The 24,424-nt window shown below is 40.4% G+C and overlaps 1 protein-coding gene across 1 annotated transcript; it reads left to right on the top strand.

The window, feature by feature from the left end:
• The first annotated feature begins 3,342 nt into the window (after positions 1–3,342).
• Positions 3,343–22,812, top strand: LOC145435967 (heparan sulfate glucosamine 3-O-sulfotransferase 3A1-like). The gene is made up of 5 exons (XM_080313248.1): positions 3,343–3,596; positions 3,657–3,706; positions 7,007–7,179; positions 12,433–12,604; positions 22,123–22,812. The coding sequence occupies exons 1-5, from the start codon at positions 3,428–3,430 to the stop codon at positions 22,585–22,587; spliced, it is 1,029 nt and encodes a 342-aa protein (XP_080169374.1). The 5' UTR covers positions 3,343–3,427; the 3' UTR covers positions 22,588–22,812.
• Positions 22,813–24,424: the final 1,612 nt, after the last annotated feature.

The following is a 24,424-nucleotide window of genomic DNA, read 5'->3' as shown; positions in this document are numbered from 1 at the left end:
CGTTACGGTGCGATACGCGCTTGAACGTCTTCATCTTCATCGTTGTACACATGAATTTGAATGTGTGCTCGACAAATATCGCTGGACAACGGTTGGTCTATTCGCTAACTTTTAGAACCATTGGGTTAAGTCGACGCCGTTCTTACGGCGACAAAAAAGCTCAGAAAAAGACCCGACGAAAGAAAGCACTCACAACTTCACAAGGTATGGAAAGAACTAGTAGAAAGGGCCGCGGCTTCAAAAAAGATCAACAAGGAAAAGAACTGTGACATCGGGCACTCGAGGCCGAGGTGGATGTTAGAGTAAAGGATCGCTACTGATGCGTGTCGTTCGACATCCTCCTATCTGTTCATGACATCGCATTGCGTCTTATCGCATTGTACATTGTGTGTGACTTGTTCACATAAAAAATATAACCCAAGGATATTATATTATACCCTATTTTACCAACATCCCTTTGACTCGACTCCCGAATACCCACTTTTTGCGGCACTTCTGTGGCGTTGATTAGAAAAAAGGTAATATTTCCCGTCTCTACTCCCAACATACGTATCTCTTATTGATTGTATTGCCAACCCTGGCGTTCACCGCGTAGAAGTCGAGGTTTTTTTTCGCATTTTATTGCGTTAAAAAAAAGAGGACAATATATAAAAAAAGGACATCTAGGCGTCCTCCGAAGACGCTTTCGATTTATTGAAAGAGGAAAAATCCTCTTGAAAGAGGACATACGCCTATGTTAACGCTACTGAGTATTCCATCGCACGGGTATATCAGTTTATGGATAACTAACCAGCCGATAGATACACAGCACATAGCCAACACAAGCTCCGTCGTCACGCTTGCTTGCCGAGAGCGGTTAGTTACGGAGCAGGGCAAAAGTAGCATAACTGCTAATCCTTTAGCTGGCGACCCGGCGTTGCACAAACTAAATACAACTGATGTTATACGAAAGCTACTGTCGCGCTGATTACGAAAATGTACATTAAACAAGATCATGGCCTTACAAACACCACGAAATAGCCCTCCAAAGTTTGAATATCGTCATTGTTCATAACAATTGCAGCGACGCAGCACATTGACCATAACAATTACCTTAGCGTCCGTAGGTTCGTTATCTATAAACTGATTTTTAGACTACTTACATTTCTACCAAGTTTTCCATCCAAGTTCTGCAAGTCGGCAGATACGGAATCAAAAATTAATAATATCGGCCTAGTCTAAATCAGTGCCTCCCAACCGTGGTGGGTCGCGAAAAATTCATAAATGTTACATTCTTCAATTTAGTTTGCCAAATATGCCAAACACCCGTTCTCCTCCTGTGAATTTAACTGTTTTTGCGCCCGTAAGTACCGTAAGCCATGTTACCGTGCTCACAATAGTTCGTGAGTGAGATTTTCGTAAGAGTCAATTCTGATTGGAGCGCGAAATTGAACAGTATGTTTTTGCGTATGTCATAAACTTAGAAATCATCCATTCCTTCCTACAAAGGCTTTGCGAACGTTGATTGAAAATGCAATTCGGCCGATTATAATCAGAAAACAATCGCCGCGACGCTAGCTATACTCGAGACACCTTTGTGTTCGACGTAAAACACGAATTACTGCTCGAATACGTTCTCGTTATTTGTAATCTTAATCAGCTATTACGTGTATTCTTGTCTGCTTGATAGCCTACACTTGTATTCACGTATTGTCGCGCAATTGCACTTGTGGCCGTGGCCGTCGAATTGAACACGTTACTCATACCACTCCTCGTACGTACTTTTTCATTCGTTTGGTCATATCTCATGGTGGGTCGCACAATGGAACATTGTCTTAAAACTGCGTCGCGAACTGAAAACGGTTGGGAAGCACTGGTCTAAATCAGTGGTTCTTAATCTTTTTCACCTCGCGGACCGGTAGAATTTCAAAAAATATTTGGTGGACCGGTGGACTTTCAAAAATTGAAATTAACCCAAATGTAAAATATACCACCGTTTTCTAGCAAGTTTATGATGCTAGAGAGTGAAATTTTTAGGGTTTTGATCGTAATTAATTATCTTCAAGATGGCTTCTATTAGTGGTTTTACGGAAGTGAGTCTGACGAGTCGGGGTAAAGTTGCCTTGCCCAGAGAACCGTGCTACAGTAGAGAGTAGATCATAGTCGAGCCGGAGGTCGCGGATCCGACCATGCTAACTCAAATAATATTCTTCTCTTCGACAATATCGAGAGAACAAGTGTTTCGGAGTCGAACCAAGCAGCTTGTTGTGCTACCTTGCTCATTGCCCACCACCACCAGACGTAGTCTATTCTGGCCAATACGAATGCAATTCGCCGCACGAAAACACATGACAACAGCTATACCTGGCCAGCTATACCATGCTAAATCATGCGTGTTTCTTGGGGAAGGACACCCAATAATCAAAACATTTAGTGACACTAAATCGAGCAAAGCACGAAAAAATTGAAAAAAGTTTTAAAAAAGTACTCTATAATTTATGTTCATTCATAATAATAATTTTAGGCCCCTTCAAGCTCGGCTCTGCTCGAATTGGAGGTTTGGGGTGCGGCAGTTACGTAGGGTTACCATATTTTAGAATCGGAAAAGGAGAACATTTTCACCAAATCAGAAAAGGCTGAAAACATCCGATTTTTTTGCTGTAAAATTTGGTGAGTTGACTAAAAATAGGTCATCACTTTCGTATCACCGTCTTTGCTATTTAGCGTCATTTATGCCCGTTTTCACTCGAATCTGTCAATTATCCTAGATGTAAAAGCTGTAAAGGAGAATAAATTGTCAAAAAGGAAGACATTTAGGCGTCCTCGGAGGATATTTTCAAAAACCTGAAAAGGAGAATGTATGGTATCCCTACAGTTACGGTCCTGCACAAAATATTTTGCAACGAAAACGAATGATCGCGGTTTAGCGAGGCAGCTTTTACTTGTCGCTCGCATGTCTTCAAATGACACGGCTTGAACTTCAAGTAAAATCAAATATGTTACCTCATGAAGTTCTGAACCAGTTTAAAATTTGATGTGTTAAATATTTTATCAATGGACAAGCCTTCATGATATTGCATCATGAAATTAAGGCGAAAAATTGGAATATATACCTGGCGGACCTGCAGGAAAGTCGTCGTGGACCGGCGGTTGAGAACCACTGGTCTAAATGACCATTGTAGTAGAAAACACCATGAATACCACAAATAACAACAACAGCCGATGGGTTGGGTGTAAGGGCAATATCAGGGTGGACTTTTCAAGTGACTCAATACCAAATTATCTCATGGAGGACCGAATGGTTTACCAAACCGGAACAGGATTGTTCGTGACAAGTCGGCTACACGTCACCAGTACACACTGCTCGGTCGTGATCAACAAACTCGCCGTATAGCATCACGTCGCTAATTCCAGAAAACGGTAGGCCTATTGATTATTTGCTTCGCCAATGAGTCTTCCAGATCAAAACAGATCTATTGCAATGCATTGCAAATCTCAAAACCTGCTAAAAATCGCAGCAACGCTGGTCTTATCTACAATATGTGTGTATTGGTACGTATATCATCAGAGAGAGCGTTCTCAAATATCGTCATATCGTCATTACGAAGTTGCTTCAGGTATAGGAGAATTTGTCTTGATATCAACGGAAAATGTAAGTAAAGCATTATTATTTCCAGGATCAGTCGACGAAGAATGGAAGACAGCGTTAGAGCTGTCGAAAGGAAAGGTAAACGATATAGGCATTTTAAGTTGAAATTCGGCTTCGTTGCGTACCAAGTCAGCATAGAGAAATAATAACCAGGTAGAGGCACTGATTAATCTGCCTCACTGATTGTTGATTAACAATCCAACAAATACAGAGCTGTGTAAAACAATGAGCTATCGGCTTTGCAAATCGACGGTAGAGTATGAATCGTGTAGTTGCGACTACCAACATGTAATACATAGCAAATACATTCTCTCAGGGATGTAGCTGTTAGGTTTTGTTCATTCATACCTACCTTCAATTTAGGATATGTAGTAGATACGTAGCCTGCGTGTGGAGGGTGGTAATGTGATAAGAAATAAGTCGCCAACAGAATCAGCTACCCTTTTGAGTTTATATATTTGTAATTCTGACTCTAAAGGGGCCATGTGCCTCACCACCCATGAACATCACCGCACCTCACTGAAGTGATATATATACATACATACATATATATCATGCGATGAATTGGTTAAATTTCGAATGAGGATCCCCCTACACCACTCTTCTAGTCATATTACGAGCATCCTTCCGCAAGGCTCTTCAGACGAGTTTGCGGGGTTTTCGATGTCCAAATAGGGACGTCCAACACAAACTTCCTATTTCGCCCCGCAACAATTTTATATCGTGTCGCATTAAGCAAGGTATACTATATCAGGGATGAAATATAGGAAGAGATGAATGAAAATTTGATAGGGATGGAATTCCTATCATTCCCGTGACGTCGCCTATTCGTCGTTACGGAATAAGCGCATCCGAGGTCATAGCCTAGTCGTAAATTTGGAGTGTCTCCTAGGGATGGTGTGAACCTCTGAAAGGTTCAGGTTCGTGTGAACGTGAACCTTTTTGAAAGGTTCTGTGTGAACACGAACGTGAACCTCATGACGTCACGTGACGTCATATTGCTAATTTCAACCCCATATTTCAATTAGGTGATTGCCTATATTAATCTACTGTACACGATACCGAGCGACGACTCGGGGTCACATAATAGCTCAGTACTTAAGTACATATTGACGTTTTAAACGTCGCCAAATGTATCAACTGAGGCAATCAAATGATATAATAATTCCAACAATTTCGACCTGATCGGACAATGTATTCGGCGTCTGAGTATTGCCACATGGATATTGAGCAGAGTGTAATATGGGTTTCTATACTTGCCACCCCATTAACAAGTTATACAGCAGTATAGCCAACACCCCAGTCGCACGGATTTGGTTTTTATGATACAGTATACATATGTAGTCAAGATTGACCCCGTACGCCTGCTAGATTTTAACATCAGAAGACGATATCAATCTCATTGATTGGTTGAATAAGGATCATTCACTGACAAAATACAGTGTATTTCGCTCTTGATGTCATGTGATTGCGGGACAAGCTCACAGCACAGAGACACTAAATATGCACAAACGGAAAGCTGGATATTTCGAGCAAACTTTTGTAACAATACAAGTAAATTTTTTGAGATTGTCAATGGCATGCTCGTTTAGTGTTGAATGTTTATGCTGCCAGCTCCATGCATAGAGTGGCCCGCAGTTGAAAGTCAATAAATTTGAACCAAAGATGTTATAATGAAGTGAAAATTGCAATATATGAAAAAGGTTCACAGTGCAGAACCTACCAAGGTTCTGTTGTGAACGCGAACCTCAAATTTTCCGAGGTTCACACACAGAACGCGAACGTGAACCTCACGTTCACACCATCCCTAGTGTCTCCCACTATCTGTTGTTTTCGGGACTGGTCACAATGATACGAGTACTCGAATCCGGATCGAACATTAATTGCAATGATTCCATTCGAATATCGAGAAATGACTGTGCCACTTTCCACTAATGAGTTACGTCATCAATTACAATTTCGATACTATTGCTCCATCGTCGAAGGATCGAAGCCTTTAAAGTTAAAAGTAGATGGTCGTATCACCAGCGTGTACTCAAAGGTGAGTACATGCTGGTATAACGGCGTACGAAACATGTAGTACAAAGATACGCGCCTCAGTGTAATGACATTTCTGTGATGTCGTGATCAACTACTAGCACTGTCACAAAGTGAAATGAATCAGGCATGGTAAAAATTCCAAATAATCTTCAATGTGATGTAACCCTGGCATCATTCTCTGTCTGGTCGTATAAATATACAGGCCTACATTTGAACTGTACACCTCATTCGTACTCTTATGACGACATCATGGGTGCATCTCGAATGAGTGACACTCGATTGAGAATTGAATCACTGAGCTATCCGATTTCGCCCAGCTTTAGGAGTTTTATGTAGTCATCGGCGTATTCTCTAATGTCTAAGAGCTACCACTGATGTGATGTCATAACAGTGACCAAACTATACTCCATATAGCCCAGTGGTTCTCCACCTTTTTGTCTTCACGGACCTTTGGACCGTAATGGACCACGCGGACCCCCAAGTTTAGGTTCAAGTTTAGCTCAATTACCGTTCAACCGTCATCTATGTCTCCTGCAAATATTAACTGCGTAGGCTAGTGATAAATAGCAACAATATGACTTGAAAGCAACATCATACTATTTATGTGGAAATTGGGAAGACTTTTATTATTTCAAAGCGAATTATGTAGCTGCATTTCTTGAAATACGCGGTCGTGTCTTGAAAATCCGCGTCGTCGATTTCATATGAACGAGTGCCGAAAATTGATTTCCACAAATATATATGTAGTAATAACGCGTGACGCTTCCGACGACACCTTTGGACATGACCGCCATTCGTCACATATATGGCACCAAAATTGATAAACAAAACATATATTAACGCCAAACCTAGTCAGTTCTATCGAGCAGTTCATCTTGAAGTTATTCTGGAAGAACGGTTATGTATATTGTATATCACAAGAGAAAATGGATTTTTGCAAACAAATTTGTTCCAAAACCATAACAAAACATCTCTAAGCAGCAATATGTTTGTATCAGTAGGCTATTGGCAATTTGACAAATAAAATTTGTTTCCACAATAGAATATTTCATCTCCGACGGCCATTCTGTTTATGTGAGTCCTGAAGTTTTGGCAGTTACGAAGTGAAACGGCCTTGTGATTTCTGAAATTAGGAAACAAAACAAATCAGGCTATCAACCATGTTATAAATTTGGAGGTTTCGCGGACCCACGGTTGAGAACCACTGCTATAGTCGTAGCATGTAATTGTGTAGCATAGGAAATTCACAGGACTTAAACTGGCGTAAAAACACTGTAGCGTAATATAATTTCAGACCATACTTATATCGACGTGACCATAAATACGTTTTCACCTCAGGACAACGAACGGGTGCATAGACTCCCGGATGTTATCGGTATCGGGATTCAAAAATGCGGAACGGGTGCTTTACGGCATTTCTTATCGTACCATCCTTACGTTCGCGCGTTGAGAGGCGAAGGAAAATTCTTCAGCAATCCCAATAATCGTGCTAAGGGGTTGGAGTACTACTTGTGAGTAAAATGGCGTATCGTGATAGTGTCAGAGACGGTCAGTAACGGAGTACTACTATTTAAAGTATCCAAGTTTTGCCTATACCTGCAGATTTTTATGCAATGCTACTGACTTGTTTTATACTACATTTTTAAAATCAGGAAACACTTTAGGGTGGATTTGAATAACTTTTATGTGTGAAATCCTCATACGAAAAGCGTGGAATAGCAATCACAGTAACTGCTGAGTATGTTAGAAGAATCTACCTATTTGTAAAGTCTTTAGTAATTTTCCGTTAGTGGGGAAAATCCATCTTGCAACGAGACCGACTATAACTACCTAAGTATGCGAACCCTCGACCAAATCTAGCTTTCGAAACTATTTATTCGAGTACTTTTCTGACCTTCTCTCGAAGTAGTATCAACATGTCCTGGAAATCGTTACTAACATATACCTGTACTAGAGTACGCTGACTATACTTTAGGGTTACCTTACGTCCTCCTTTAGTAGGATTTGTCCTCCTTTTTCAGGTTTATAAAAAATGTCCTCCGAGGACGCCTAAATGTCCTCCTTTTTGACAATTCGTCCTCCACTACAGCTTTTAGAGCTAAGATTACGGATAGATTTGAGTGAAAATATGCATCAATGATGCTAAACAGGAAATTGGTGTTTCGAAACGTAAGTGACGACCTTTCTTTAGTTAACAAACGTCAGTGTGAAATATGAAATGTGAAATAAAAACTGTATTTCGGGAGTTGAGCCGGAAAGTTGACCTTATTTTCAACTAACCACAATTTCGTGGGAAATTCACCATTTTTTCAGGATTTTACTTCAGTATTGTAGGTCTGAAAATTTTGAAAATGTGTCTCGTTTTCCCGATTCAAAAATATGGTAACCCTAGACTACTTTGACCCAGTGTTGGGATCAAGTCACTACCTTCGAGTCACGAGTCATCTCGAATCATTGCACATTTTGACTCGAGTCAAGGCAAGTCACTAGTTTTAGGAGGTGATTCGAGTCAAGTCAAGTCACGAGTCAAGTCAAATTGAATTTTCGAAGTGTGAGTGAGGATTCAAAGTCATTAGATTTTGCTAGATGTGTGAAAGACAGATTAGCTGGCCATTTATCTTGAATAAAATAACAAATATCAAGTTAAATATAGACGCAAAAAGTCGCTGTTTCGCTCACACACGAACTGCGAGTAACTGTATAGTATACAGTGTATAGTGTATACTATAGCTACATGCTACAGTTTTTTATTATCAGCCAAAATAGAGGAACGAATACGAAGCCTCGAGAAGTTGAAACACACAAACTTTGTTCGTTTGATTTAAATCATACAAGAGGGTTGGTAAGGTGAGCACTGCGCAATGTGAGCACTGAGTCGTCTAAGAAACAGAAGTATGTTGCTATTAGATTAATATACTATATACTACACATATACGACAACAACGGCAACAAACATTTCGTCTGCGGTCAGTTACAACCAGTGAATGATTGGTTGTTCTCACAAGTGACAACGGCGTATCGCGAACAATCCGAACATACACAAGATACTGTGATTAATCGACACCGTTTACTGGATGAATAGAAATCGACTCACACATTACGCTTCGAGCCACGAGTCAATCCGCATTTTGAAGCGCTGGGTCGAGTCAAGTCAGGTCATTTTTGCCAAGTGACTCGAGTCAAGTCAAGTCATATGAAAAGTTGGCTCGAGTCTGACTCGAGTTATTCTGACACTGATTTGACCACCACTACAGTTGCGGTCACGCAATATGTTTTTAGGGAATAAATGTTTTTAGTCATGACTACCCGCAGAATAAAATAACAATTAGAATAGCAACATTTTGGTTCACTATAGTGCACACGGCACATAATGCTTTAAATATATTGCGTACCTGAGACCTCCTCTGGGATCCTTATATAAATTGAGTAAACTTTACCGCATTATATTCAATACTACGGGGCAGTATGCAACCCACTCAGTTGCAACCGCTCGAATCACGCCAAACCTCGGGTGTAGCCAGGGGTGCAGAAGGCGCACGTACGCCATGGACTCTTAGCGAAAAAAGCTTTTATTTACACCCGTCTACCGCCACTAAAATACGGGTATGAATATACAGTATACACCCATGGCACATGAACATACCTCAGACTTACACCGACGTATACATCGAGTACGACATTTTAATCCAAATTATGCATTCACGTATGAACGTATGGAAGGTTGTTGTTTTTGTTTGTGGTATTCATGGTGTTGTCGACTACAATGGTCATTTACACCAGACCGATATTCATTAGTTTTTTTGATTCCGTAACTGCCGACTTATAGCACGACCCACTTCTAGGCTTTTGTAAGACACCGCGAAAGCGGACGAGATGGCGAGGAGGAGCCTAGATAAACCTCCTATATTTAGGTTGGAATTCTGAAGTCGACCTGTAGATGTGGATTATACCACTACGCCAGTGGTTCTCAACCGGGGGTCCGCGAAGCATTTTCATGGGGTACGCGAAGGCTCCAAATTTACAATATAGTTGATAACCCAATTTGTATTTTTTTAAATTAGGAAAATCACGAGGCAGTTTCGCTTCGTTACTACTAGAACTCTGTCTGAGATGAAATAACGTGCTGTGAGGACTCATTTTAGTTTCTAAATTGCCAATAGCCTGCTGAGACAAATATTTTGCTGTATAGAGATGTTTTGTTGAGGATCGTGTAAAATATAAACAGTTGGATTAGTATGGTCAATTATTGTGACTTCGAAATGTTTACAAAAATCCTTTTTCTCCTGTGATAGATATAACCTTTTTTTTCTTCATAATAACCTCAAGATGAGCTGCTAGATATAAATGAACAGGCTTGACATTATATGCTCATTAAAAAAATATTTGTCAATTTTGGTACCATTTTTGTTGCGATCATACCCAAATGTGTCGTCGGAAGCGGTATCAGTGTTGGGATGACTCGAGTCATGACTTGACTTGAGTCAGACTCGAGTCACCTTTTTCGTATGACTTGACTTGACTCGGCGTATCAGAAATGTGGATTGACTCGTGACTCGTAGCAAAATTCACGAGTCAATTTCAAGTCATGAAGTAATCGGCGTCGATAAAAATAACTGTTCGAATTGTTCGCGAAACAATGGTGCAACCCGTGAGAGCGACCAATCATTCAATGATCGCGCGTTTTACTTAGCCTATACATTGTTCTCTCACAAATAAATTGACCACAAACGAAATGATCGGACCTTACAGTAGGAAAGCAAATAGCAAATATCTAACTCTGTTCTCTGTTTTTATCTCAACCAACCCTCTTGTTTCATTTAAATTGAATTCAAATATAGTTTATATACTCGTCAAACATTGGCGCAGGCTCGAATTGTGTCGCATGAATATGTATTTGGGTAACGTATTGCATCTTATCAAATCGTTCAATATTCCCTAGTTTGGCTGGTAAGTACAAACTGAGGCTATGCAATTACTTACGCAATGTAACAGTTCTTCGTATATATGAGCAACACAAACGCGTTCTTGTGTGTATATTTAAGAACTCTGTATTCGTTCATCGGTTAAAGATCAATGACCACTCAATCTGCATTTAAGCAGATAGCAAATACAATGACGTAATCATACCTCATACTTCGAAAATGCAACTTGACTTGAATTGTGACTTGACTTGACTTGACTCGACTTGACTCGAGTCACCTTCAAAAATCGAGCGACTTGACTTGACTCGAGTCACCTTCGGAAATCGATTGACTTGACTTGACTCGAGTCAAAATGTGCAATGACTCGAAATGACTTGTGACTCGAAGGTAGTTACTTGATCCCAACACTGAGCGGTATGTGTTGTTATTACATTCGCCCCCACCTCTCTTTGTTTAAATGGATTTCAGCACTAGTTCATATCAAATCGAAGGCGCGGATTTTCAAGACACGACCACGTATTTCAAGAAATGCAGTTGCTGGTTTCGCTTTGAAATAATAAAAGTCAACCCACTTTCTACATAAGTAGGAAGTAGTATGATGTTTTTTCAAGTATAGACAGTTTGTTGCTATTTATTACTAGCCTACAGTTATCATTTACACAAGACAGATGATTATTGTACGATAGTTGAACTAAATTTGAACTTCGGGGGGTTCCGCGGGGGTCAGTGGTGGTCCAAAAGGGGTCCACGAAGACAAAAAGGTTGAGAACCACTGCACTATACACTATCTCGCCACCCCTACTTATAGGAAGGTATAAATACACGTAGGTACATAGGATTTATGACCGCAATATCATTCTTAGTTAGGTTCTGTTTTCGCGTACCATCCCTTTCTGTCCTTTGGGTGCGAATACACACACTTTTCCGTCCGAGTGTACTATTGGTTTGTTATGACTTGGTATGGCAGAGTTTCCTGTTGCTTAAACTTCATCAAATGTTGTAGACCAGCGGTGCTCCAGCACCGGTCCGCGCAATACCAGAGTTTTATATTTCAATTCCAATATGCAAGAAGTTTGACGCTTATCCATCATTAGAGAAATCGAAATTCAAATTTTAAATTGATTGAGATGACATTGAGAGATTTTCTGCGTCTGTGTCACAATATCGAGTTCAAGATACACTTTGAGCCTACATCACAATGGCGCAAGCATTATACGAAAGTGTTAAAAAGTAGCCTGGAACTCGTTTCGGAAAAGCTATATGTGAAAGCTACGGAGAATATAAACGTCGCTGAATTCCGACAGTGCAATTAAGCAACACTTAACAGCATAATATAAGCTATAGCAAACAGCAAAGTCGCATTTCTTTTGAAGGATACCGAACAATCACGATCAAGTTAGTGGTCGAACATGACTTCGCGAGCTTCGCTTTGTAGAGATATCAATACAACCATCAACCACGTCTAAACATCTAATATCAAATATGTCAAGTATCAAATTTAAGTTACATACATTCGTCGTAATTAAATCAAGGGTAAATTTTGATTATTAAAGTTTCACTGGTCCGGTAGATCAAAAAAAGGTTGGAAACCACTGTTGTAGACTATTAGCGTTATATACGCTATGAATGAGAGATCCACGAAGACTCTTTCCTAAAACGAAAATTCTGAATCATGTTGGGGTTCGAATTCCATCCTATCCAATGAAACTTACCAACTTCAGCCCGGCTAGAATCCGATATCTTGTATATCCCCGGTGCCAATAGACTTACTATGCCGGGATGACGCGGATGGACATTTGTCATTTATAAGCCAAGATTCCGTTACCATGTTTTCTGTCGAAGGGACATGCTTCCGGCTGCGCTCCCGCACGAGTTGATTTTCGAGAAGACTCCGGCGTATTATACGGTCAAAGATTTGCCGAAATACCTCCGCCAAATCCTGGCGAAAGACGCAAAGCTCATTTTGCTGATATGTGATCCGACCAAGAGAGCGTTATCTCACTTTGGGATGCAGGTAAATATATTCTCATTGCCATAGGTGGTTGGAGACAAATTGTTTCTAATTTTTGGGTTCCAGTGCCCGGACCAGATTTTAATTTATATTTTCGGAATCAGTGTGTAAATATCTTTCGATTGAAACGGTTTGATTAAATTTTGCGCTCTGTCCGCCAGCTATAAGATTACCGACTTGAGTAGGCCTTGCACTACCTGCTCAAATCGTTATGTTCATAGACTACATCCACTTCTACCTGAACAGTGATTTAGGCAAAACTATTTATATAATTTATACACTTTTGATTTTGAAAAGTAGCCTATACGATAGTTTCTGGATAAGCTTGCAGCATGACTTTTTTCTGTGAAATAGTCACAATGAACTGCCATACCGCAGTAATTGTTGAATATATTTTCAAAGATTGTACCTACTTCTGTCGTCTTTAGTCATTTTGCATTAGTCGCGAAGGTGCATCTTGAGACTTGGAACGTATCCGCCACTGATTACACCATGTAACAAAATTTGAAGTTATATTTGGCTAAAAAAGTTAATGTTTTGTGTTTTAGAATTCCAAACTAATTATCAAAAATGCCAATTTTTTTCCTGAAGTGTCCCAAATTTTGAAGAAATGTCAATCACAATAAGTATTTATTGGACGTATGAAAACGCTAATGAAATGGATAATATCAACAATATAGCTTACTCATGCATCAATGCGACAATTTGAAAATCGTAAGAAGTGGTTTTGTTTGCGTGACTTGCGTCTGTGAAATGAGAAATGTACTCTTACTATGGACCACAAATAACACAATGTAACAAAATTTCAGTTGAGTAAAATTTTTTATGCATTGTGTTTTGCTATTCCAAACCAGTCACTAAAATACAAAAATTTCTCCTGAAGTGTCCCTAGTCTTTGAGAAATGTCACTTCTTCTGATTTCTCGTTTTACTCAGAATTGCACTGTAATAATACGCATAATTCCTTATTGGACGTACAAACACACTAACAAAAAGAAGGAAAATTATGCACAAAAGCACAACTACATCTCGAAATGCCTTGAATGCTCCTGCTTTTCTACAGTCATTTTATTGTCAAGTGCTTTACAAAAGATTGCCAACATTCCCGCATAAGCAAGGAGAATCTACCACAGAAAAATACCGTGAAAATCGTTCATGCCCTTTTCTCGACGAAGGACTTCGACACGATGAATGCAACAAGTTCCCTAGTTTCAACCTTGAGTCAGAATTTCCGCAATATAGATTTAGTGAGTCCCAACTAAATCATCAAGATCGCGTTCGGAATGTGGTTCTGGATTTATAGCTATATGAGAGATGTTGAAGTCGTCATCGGAGTCATTTTCTGTATCTTTAATCCCTGTCGAGTCTTCTGGAGCTTTTTTGCCTGATAGTTTGGGCAGTGAAAACTTACTGCAATACGGAACAGGTGCTTAAGAAGAGATGGCCTAGAAAGATATGCAATGTCAAGTCATTTTTTAGTTATTCTGAATCTTGGAGTGTCACTCATACAGAAATAACCGTTAACTACAAGGTTTCGAAATTCCCTTCAGATTCTTTAATAGCAAATGACATTGAATGCCGATCTACCCTTAGCCATCCATCCAGATTTAATCGGAATGTTTCGCAGATTACATGAAATGCCCAATTTTTATCTTTGTCTCCAATTTTCATGCTAAAGTAAAGTTAATAAGTATAAAAACTTTAGTTCTATCTATGTTTTGCACACAACTTGTCGAACTGATATACAGACTACAGATATAGCAAAAACAGCCAGCAGGCAGATTACATTTGTGATGCTGACATTAATGATGAGATTATACTCCCTAGATCCCCAATCAGTGCAGAACAAAACGAGAGGAATTTGTGGTTGCTTTCTGTAGCCAATACCAACTAACTGAGACTGAGAAGGTGACTGCTACTAACAACCAACTATTTTTAATTGAATGATAGATCCATGTGACGTCACAGTTAATAGGAAATTCATTAAAGGAGCCTGAAATACATGGTGCGGGAAGTTTAAAAAGCTTAAAATGACATTTTTAAACGACACTTGTGACAACAAATGCCGGAAACATGTTTTATCAAGGAACAGGTATAATATCAAAACGTCGGCTCAACTAAATTTTTATTACATGGTGTTACCTGCCAATTGTATGACAACCCTCGATCGAATGAGACGGTTCTGATTGCTTCATGATGTGAAACATTGCTATAAATCCTACATGCCTATACGTTCCTTCGTGCTCTATTTGTCAATCAATCAAACATTTATTTGTCACACCAGTGAAAATCCGGTACGGACTAGGATGACGACGAGGGACCGCAAGGCCTTAGTACACAGTCGCCACCTGTAGGAGTATACACATAACATTCAATAATATATCCATATTAAAACCCGAAGCTTTTCGAGCTGACACTTCTCAAGGGCAATCGTCAGCAAATGGAGAATTTCAAAAACATGCATCTAGCTACATTGCATACAACCAATTATGACGTCATAGATACAAACAACATGAAATACAGGCAAACCGCGAGCGCAGCTAGTGGACAATTTTTAGATTCACTACAAATTCCTTCTGCTGACACAAGCGCGGTCCGTGGATTTTAATATAAGTCGATTCCAGTGCAGACAGATGGAAATTAGTGCGGCCTCTACCTAATATCGAAAATCTTTCATCGCGATAGATTTTAGCGCAAGTTGCATTCTCAGCCAAATGCTTGCCGATGGCAGAGTTCATAGCCATGGCCTGATTACGTTCTAGTATTCGGAGATCAGTTACGGCTGCGTCTTCGCGAGAGTCCAATATGCGTGATCTAATAACGCTAGGGACATGTTGTTTGATGCGTTCCTGCAAGCGCTGAGTTGTTCTTCCCACGTACCGACAATCACAGTGGCACTTGAAATCATAGACTATATTGCTTTGTTGAAAAGCAGGAAGAACATCTTTGCTCGTTGCAGGAAGCAATTGTTTGGTGGTAAACACAACATTAGTTTTTACGTTATCGTAACAGCGATTTACAGCAGAAATCAATTGTTTTTCAAACCGGGAAGAGATGGGGCCCAGCCACGGCAAATGTATATATACATTTTCCTCAGACCGTGTGTTCGTGTTTTGTGATTTGTTGGGATTGAAATTACTGAGTTTTCTGTCCACAGAACTTTTGATGATGTGTTCGGGGTAGCCGTTATCGATTAGAATTTTGCGGATATATTCTAGCTCCGCGTTTAATTTTACATCCGAACAAATCATCAAGGCTCTGTGCACCAATGTGCCAATCAAATTTAGTTTACGGCGATTCGGGCTAAAAGAATTCCAGCGTATGTAATGCCCTGTAAACGTTGGCTTCCGGTAAACCGAAGTGACAAAGCTAACACCCCGTTTTTCCACCAGAACGTCTAAGAATGGTAACGAGTTAGCACGCTCTTTTTCAAATGTGAATTTTAAAGACGAGTGTAGAGAATTCAAGTTAACGAAGAAATCATCGAACTCCGTCTCATTTTGACAGATAACGAAGGTGTCGTCGACATAGCGACGGTACATGAATGGAGGCTTGGTTTCATCTGCGGCGAAAAGTCTGTTTTCATGGAATCCCACAAATATATTGGCTAAAATCGGGCCAAGAGGGCTACCCATAGCTACACCGTCGGTTTGCATGTAGATGGTATCGTTAAAACTAAACTCAACAGAGCAAGTAGCCGTATTAAGAAGTTCAACGAACACTTTACGCGAGAAGGAAGGTGGTGCTAAATCACCACCACCATATAGCGCGTCCGCACAGATATCAATGGTCTCCTTCAGCGGCACGTTCGTGAAGAGGCTTACGATATCATAAGAACCGAGAAACATATTCGGGTTTGGAAGGTCGGTGGTTTTCATCTCGTGCGCGAATGTAAACGAATCAGCGACGCAATGCGAATCATACATGGAACGCACTGGTTCCAAAACATCGATAAGCCACTTCGCGAGCTTGTGCTGCGCCGATCCAATCATAGAAAGAATTGGTCGAACGGGCACATTGGTTTTATGAGTTTTTGGCAGTCCGTACATACGTGGCCTCTGTGCCCCGACCGGTCTGATGGAGGCATAGACCTCAGGTGATATGGAGCCGTTTTTCTTGAGGCTGAATAGTCGGCGCTGTATCCGTCTTTCAATCTTGGCGATGTTATCGAATTCAGCAGCGGGACCAAGTGTCTTGAATTTTGATTGGTCACCCAAGATTGCTTCCATTTTGAGTATGTAATCCCGTTTGTTTAGGATTACAACCCCAGAGCCCTTATCCGGCTTGCTAAGTGAATGTCTGGATTCTGTCGCAATGCTCTTATTGCACGAAAACATTCCTTCGTCATTAAAAAATTTTCCAAATCAATAGGATATCCACAATAGGCATGTGCCAAATCACTCAATCTTGCTTTGAGGGCAGGCAAATTATCAGCGGAGCTCGCCTTGCGATGATATAGTTGAGCCATTAAGACTTCAAATTCTGCGAATACCTCTTCACTTTTGATGGTAGTAGGTGGTAAACAAAAGTTGAGACCATGAGACAATACGAACTCTTCAGTGGACGTGAGCTTGTAGTCCGATAAGTTAACAATATTTTTCCCGTCAGGACTAGCATTGTTACCAAAGCGTTGGGTAATAAGACGGCTCAAGTTACGTTCATTCTTAGCCAAGTTCTCTTTTTTGGTATCAATGCTTGGTAACAATGCTTGGTAACAATGCTTGGTAACAATGCTTTTTTGGTAACAATGCTTGGTAACAATGCTTTGGTAACAATGCTAGTCCTGACGGGAAAAATATTGTTAACTTATCGGACTACAAGCTCACGTCCACTGAAGAGTTCGTATTGTCTCATGGTCTCAACTTTTGTTTACCACCTACTACCATCAAAAGTGAAGAGGTATTCGCAGAATTTGAAGTGTTAATGGCTCAACTATATCATCGCAAGGCGAGCTCCGCTGATAATTTGCCTGCCCTCAAAGCAAGATTGAGTGATTTGGCACATGCCTATTGTGGATATCCTATTGATTCGGAAAATTTTTTAATGACGAAGGAATGTTTTCGTGCAATAAGAGCATTGCGACAGAATCCAGACATTCACATTAGCAAGCCGGATAAGGGCTCTGGGGTTGTAATCCTAAACAAACGGGATTACATACTCAAAATGGAAGCAATCTTGGGTGACCAATCAAAATTCAAGACACTTGGTCCCGCTGCTGAATTCGATAACATCGCCAAGATTGAAAGACGGATACAGCGCCGACTATTCAGCCTCAAGAAAAACGGCTCCATATCACCTGAGGTCTATGCCTCCATCAGACCGGTCGGGGCACAGAGGCCACGTATGTACGGACTGCCAAAAACTCATAAAACCAATGTGCCCGTTCGACCAATTCTTTCTATGATTGGATCGGCGCAGCACAAGCTCGCGAAGTGGCTTATCGATGTTTTGGAACCAGTGCGTTCCATGTATGATTCGCATTGCGTCGCTGATTCGTTTACATTCGCGCACGAGATGAAAACCACCGACCTTCCAAACCCGAATATGTTTCTCGGTTCTTATGATATCGTAAGCCTCTTCACGAACGTGCCGCTGAAGGAGACCATTGATATCTGTGCGGACGCGCTATATGGTGGTGGTGATTTAGCACCACCTTCCTTCTCGCGTAAAGTGTTCGTTGAACTTCTTAATACGGCTACTTGCTCTGTTGAGTTTAGTTTTAACGATACCATCTACATGCAAACCGACGGTGTAGCTATGGGTAGCCCTCTTGGCCCGATTTTAGCCAATATATTTGTGGGATTCCATGAAAACAGACTTTTCGCCGCAGATGAAACCAAGCCTCCATTCATGTACCGTCGCTATGTCGACGACACCTTCGTTATCTGTCAAAATGAGACGGAGTTCGATGATTTCTTCGTTAACTTGAATTCTCTACACTCGTCTTTAAAATTCACATTTGAAAAAGAGCGTGCTAACTCGTTACCATTCTTAGACGTTCTGGTGGAAAAACGGGGTGTTAGCTTTGTCACTTCGGTTTACCGGAAGCCAACGTTTACAGGGCATTACATACGCTGGAATTCTTTTAGCCCGAATCGCCGTAAACTAAATTTGATTGGCCCATTGGTGCACAGAGCCTTGATGATTTGTTCGGATGTAAAATTAAACGCGGAGCTAGAATATATCCGCAAAATTCTAATCGATAACGGCTACCCCGAACACATCATCAAAAGTTCTGTGGACAGAAAACTCAGTAATTTCAATCCCAACAAATCACAAAACACGAACACCCGGTCTGAGGAAAATGTATATATACATTTGCCGTGGCTGGGCCCCATCTCTTCCCGGTTTGAAAAACAATTGATTTCTGCTGTAAATCGCTGTTACGATAACGTAAAAACTAATGTTTTGTTTACCACCAAACAATTGCTTCCTGCAACGCGCAAAGATGTTCTTCCTGCTTTTCAACAAAGCAATATAGTCTATGATTTCAAGTGCCACTGTGATTGTCGGTACGTGGGAAGAACAACTCAGCGCTTGCAGGAACGCATCAAACAACATGTCCCTAGCGTTATTAGATCACGCATATTGGACTCTCGCGAAGACGCAGCCGTAACTGATCTCCGAATACTAGAACGTAATCAGGCCATGGCTATGAACTCTGCCATCGGCAAGCATTTGGCTGAGAATGCAACTTGCGCTAAAAACTATCGCGATGAAAGATTTTCGATATTAGGTAGAGGCCGCACTAATTTCCATCTGTCTGCACTGGAATCGACTTATATTAAAATCCACAGACCGCGCTTGTGTCAGCAGAAGGAATTTGTAGTGAATCTAAAAATTGTCCACTAGCTGCGCTCGCGGTTTGCCTGTATTTCATGTTGTTTGTTTCTATGACGTCATAATTGGTTGTATGCAATGTAGCTAGATGCATGTTTTTGAAATTCTCCATTTGCTGACGATTGCCCTTGAGAAGTGTCAGCTCGAAAAGCTTCGGGTTTTAATATGAATATATTATTAAAATGTATATTAAAGTTCTGTACCCCAAAGAGTCTCTTCACATAACATTCAATAGCACAAAACAAATGACCATAAATATACAAAACTACAAGAAAAGCAGAGAAAAAAAATTTCAACAAGGATACACGAGCTATAAATATTACAGTTTCAAGACTGCAGTGCAGAAATGAGTCAATAGAGTAGATTATACGGTACTTTCCAACAAGACAGTAGTTGCAAAATCGGCATTTAATCAATTATACTTATCTAATATATATTTCCGATAACGTTTTTTAAATAGATGATCGGGCAAATCTCTGAGGTCTTCTGGTAGAGAGTTCCAGGTAGCGGCACCTGTGCTTATTATAATTTGTCAACCATCATTTGGATCAAACTGTTGCGTTTGATTTATACCGCAGTCTAATTATGAGGTACCGTAGGTTCTGTTTTCATGTACCACCTTTGGGTATGAATACGTAATCTTTTCGGAGTGTACACGTACTTGAGCACTTTTCGAACCTTTCGTGAAGGTCGCTGCTACGGCATTATTTACGCGATTACGCCTCCCTAAGTAGCGACGAGCTGACTGCGTTCTTCACATGCTCATTGCCCAAAGTCATAATTCCCATCTATGTGCCTGATTGATTCTAACTCAGTGGTCGTCAGCCATGATATGCTGCGTAGCCAACCACTAGTAGTAGCCTAGGCTACGTGAGAGCTTTTGAGGTGGTACGCGAAGAGTGCTGTGAGTATTGTCATACCACAGATCGAGAAGCTTCTGCATAAAAGCAGTTCTTGCTATCCATTGGTATTGTGGTATAGTAGCCTATACTAACAGGAATAACCAATAAACACCGGTACGGGGTACATTCAAGCAACCTAAGTAATAGGCTATTTGCAGGGACTCTGATCACGTGACTCGATAGAGTCGATACACATTGCAACCAGAAATTGGTTGGCACGCTACTTTTTCGTGCACCTGCTTCAGTGCTAAATATCGCATAGTATACTGTTGATATCTGGTTGTAAACGTTTTGGTAATTTGTTGTAGAAGTCATCAGGGATTTACCTATGCTAGATGTCACCTGTACAAAGCATTTAGGACGGTGGTTCTCAACTGGGGGTCCGCGAAGCCTCAAAATAGTTGCTAACCTAATTTTTATTTTTTTAATTCGGAAAATCACGAGACAGTTTCGCTTCATCACCAGTAAACTCCGGAGCTTACATCAACAGAATGGCCGCCCGAGATGAAATATCCTACTGTTCCGACTCCTTTTAATTGCTAAATTGCCAATACCCTACCGATAGAAACATTTTGCTGTTCAGAAATGTTTTGTTGGGGATTGTGGAAAAAATGTTGGATGAGTTAGGTCAATCACGGTGACTTCGAAATGTTTACAAAACTCCATTTCCTCATGTGATATACATAACCATTTTTTTCATAATAAATTCAAGATAAGCTGCTATAGATAGAAATGATCAGGCTTGACGTTATATGTTCATTAAAAAAAATGTTTGGTAATTTTGGTGCCATATTTGTTGCGATCATACCCAAATGTCGCTTCGGAAGTGTTACGCGTTATAATTACATTCGCTACCATTTATATTCGTGGAAATGGATTTTCGGCACTCGTTCATATCAAATCGAAGGCCCGGATTTTCAGGACACGACCACGTATTTCTGGAAATGCAGTAGCAGACTTCGATCTAAAATATTAAAGTCAACCAAACTTCTACATGATTAGTATGACCTTATTTCCAAGAAAAGTCATTTTGTTGCTGTTTATCACTAAGCCTACAGTTATTATTTGAACAAGAGATATGACGATTGCACGATAATTGAGCTAAATTTGAACTTCGTGGGGGTCCACGGGGGTCCGTAACGATCCGAAAGGGGTCCGCGAAGACAAAAAGGTTGAGAACCACTGATTTAGAATGATATCGTCATAATTACGCAGAAATTCCTCGATAACGTGAATCGTATTACGGTACTCAACTCTGATCATATGTACTTAAATTTATGCATTTGAAGTAGAGCGATTGGTTTACATTCTGGTAAGAGTATTTGTTAGTTCAAGTAGTACTATTTGCCTGTTGTGGAGCCTGATTTTGGATGGAAGATATGACTGAAGCAGCTGCGACCCGCAAGGATCAGCATATTCTGTCTGCTGGTTTGGGTGCTGGCGTGCTGCCATAAAACAATGTCGATGAACACATCGGAAGTATCTTTTGGGAGAACCTGCCACCAAGACTAAACAAAGCAGTGCCATTCATTGTTGCCTTATACAATGCTGATTTTATTAGCACTGTGGTACGCCATGTAGTGGAAAACAAATTAGTGGTACGCCGTGCGGTGAAAACAAATTAGTTGTGCGTGATGACAAGAAGTTTGAGAAACACTGTTCTAATCAAATTTCCTTTCAGATCAGAACGTGAATATTCAACTCCCATTCGTTTCAGCATTAATTCCATTTTGCACATGGCTCATTCCATTCGTGCCTATGATTGCTACCTTATTTCTAGGTGGAAGAATTCGGCGGTAAAAACGAATCGTTCGACGACTTCGTACGAAGAAATATTGTTAAAGGACATGCTAAACCGAATACCATCATACGTAGAGGGATATATCACGAACACTTGCAATCATGGATGCGTAGTTTTGGCAGTAATTTACTAATTCTTAACGGCGAGCTTTTACTCAAAGACCCAGCCACACCGATTAAGGCCGTACAAAAGTTTCTGAACGTACCGGTGCTCATCACCGAAAAGAACTTCATCATGAATTCTACTACCGGGCTGTTTTGTTTCAGGCGCTCCACAGATGATAGCGACGCCGGTAAATGCGTGGACGGGCGTAGGAAAGGGAGAACGCGCTCCAAAACAGCGCAGTACATTTTGTCTAATCGGTCGTCTAAAATATTGCGATCCTTTTACCGCAAACACAACGAGAAATTATATAAAATGCTCGGGAGAAATTATGGCTGGTGACCTACCGGTGGAGGTGGTCAAAGTAATCATTTTCGATACCCAAATTAAACTAGAATTGATGTCGCAAGTAAAACAAATATTGCATTGGTACTCAACTGGCGGTCCAGTGTTGGATATGTATTTATTTGTTTCAAAACCTCTTCCATTATCGTTAATTTGACTGGTAGAACAATAAATGCAGTTCGCTTATTGTTTTTGTTGTGATGGATTTTGTATAGGCGTGTATTAACGCATAACATATTATGAGTAGTGTAAAGTATTTCATGAGGGTTATTACGGAGCTGACCAAATTTCATTTTTTTTGTATCTGGACCTTATTTGCTAAAAAATAGTCGAGTATTCCTGCTTTAATGGAAATATAAGTAGTTATTTTCATGGTATTTCTAAACTGCATTGGTACGAGTAGCAAAGGAAAAGGTCGGAGTACCTCGGGTAAATAATTCGAGAAGTTAGTCTTTGTTGTTGTTGTTGTTGTTGTTTTTATTAACGCATATAATTGGCGCTTGCAACATCGTGGTTATTTGCGCCCACACAGTAAATTTCATACATTTCATAATGGCATGTCTTCTTGAACTTGAGTCTTTTTTCGGCTCATTTGCTGCCTCCTTGCAAGAGTTCGGCTCTCTCTTCGTCTGGGCTTTTCGATGCGCTGTATCACAGCGGGATCGGCGATGAGGAGTTATAGTCTTTGTTGATGCACAAACGAAAGTAGATACTATGTTTTTAATTACTATGCGATTACTGCTGAACTATCGATTTTTGACGCATTCCGAAGTAGTTAAAATATAATGAAGTTAAAGGCCTTCAAGCTACCAGAGTGTAGGGTTGCCATACGCCCGGAATTTCCCGGACATGTCCGGAATTCCACTGTTCAAACTTGCGTCCGGGAGGAATTTCTGAAATATGCCTAAATGTCCGGAATTTCGAAGGATTTAAGTTTAGACTCATAATTTTTTCGTAAATCAACATAATAACATTATTTTTGAGAATATTTATGCTGCATGATATTTTCGTCGCGCTGTGCACGATTTACTATCACATTTATTGATTTTAATATGGGGACTACCACCCTCGCAAAAACTGCAATAAAATATAAATAAAAATATCCTTCACTTACTGAAATAAAGCCTAATTGAAATCGCATATTAGGTATATTCTTAGAGATGGTTAAGGCCGTTTAAAGCTTTATTCAAAGATAATGGTTCCAAACGTGGGGGTCGTTGCCTTTATTCTGTAGTTCGCAAAGATGTTAAACGTAATCAGCTTCTAAAATAGCCTGTGAGTAAATCTGGGCAAAGGTGCTGACTTCTTTTAATAATCAGCTCGTCAAATTTTGATCTGGGTCACGGAACATTTTCAAATTGGAGATGGAGTCGCGACTGGATGTTGGGTGTTTATAAAGCTCCGTGGTGCGCACCGGCATAAGGCTGATACCGGTGAAAAATCTTATCGGTGTGAAATGAACATGACTTGACGATGTACAATGACCCTTCCTGTTTTTTCGAAGTCATTATCCTCCACCAGCTCTACCGCTAACTATGGTCATGAAGGGCGGAGAGAAGATAAAACTATATATTAATATGGAAGAGCCAATATTATTGACAGTATTCACTAAAAAAAATTAACGACCAGATGCATATATAGAAACCAGAATATCAGATGCATATAGCAAGCCCCCTTCCCCTAGAAGTTGCATCGATTACCCTATGGTGGGCCCCAAATAATTGTTTATTTAGACGGAAAGGGGCTGAAAAAAATGTGGTTTCAGTCCCGGTTACACAACACACGGCCACGTACTCCTGAACCGCATCGTGACCACCTCCGGTCTATAAGCAAA

This window comes from Botryllus schlosseri, chromosome 3 (genome assembly GCF_051294905.1).
Source record: "Botryllus schlosseri isolate E-star chromosome 3, Bs_hap1, whole genome shotgun sequence".
Taxonomy (NCBI): Eukaryota; Metazoa; Chordata; class Ascidiacea; order Stolidobranchia; family Styelidae; genus Botryllus; species Botryllus schlosseri.
The sequence above is the reverse complement of the archived record's forward strand: the minus strand, read 5'-3'. Positions and strand labels throughout refer to the sequence as shown.

Coding starts and splice junctions, on each gene's coding strand:
- LOC145435967 (XM_080313248.1), top strand. CDS start 3,428: ATGAGTCTTCCAGATCAAAACAGATCTATTGCAATGCATTGCAAATCT. Junction 3,597..3,656: donor TCATTACGAAGTTGCTTCAG/GTATAGGAGAAT, acceptor TATTATTTCCAG/GATCAGTCGACGAAGAATGG. Junction 12,605..22,122: donor TATCTCACTTTGGGATGCAG/GTAAATATATTC, acceptor CCTTATTTCTAG/GTGGAAGAATTCGGCGGTAA.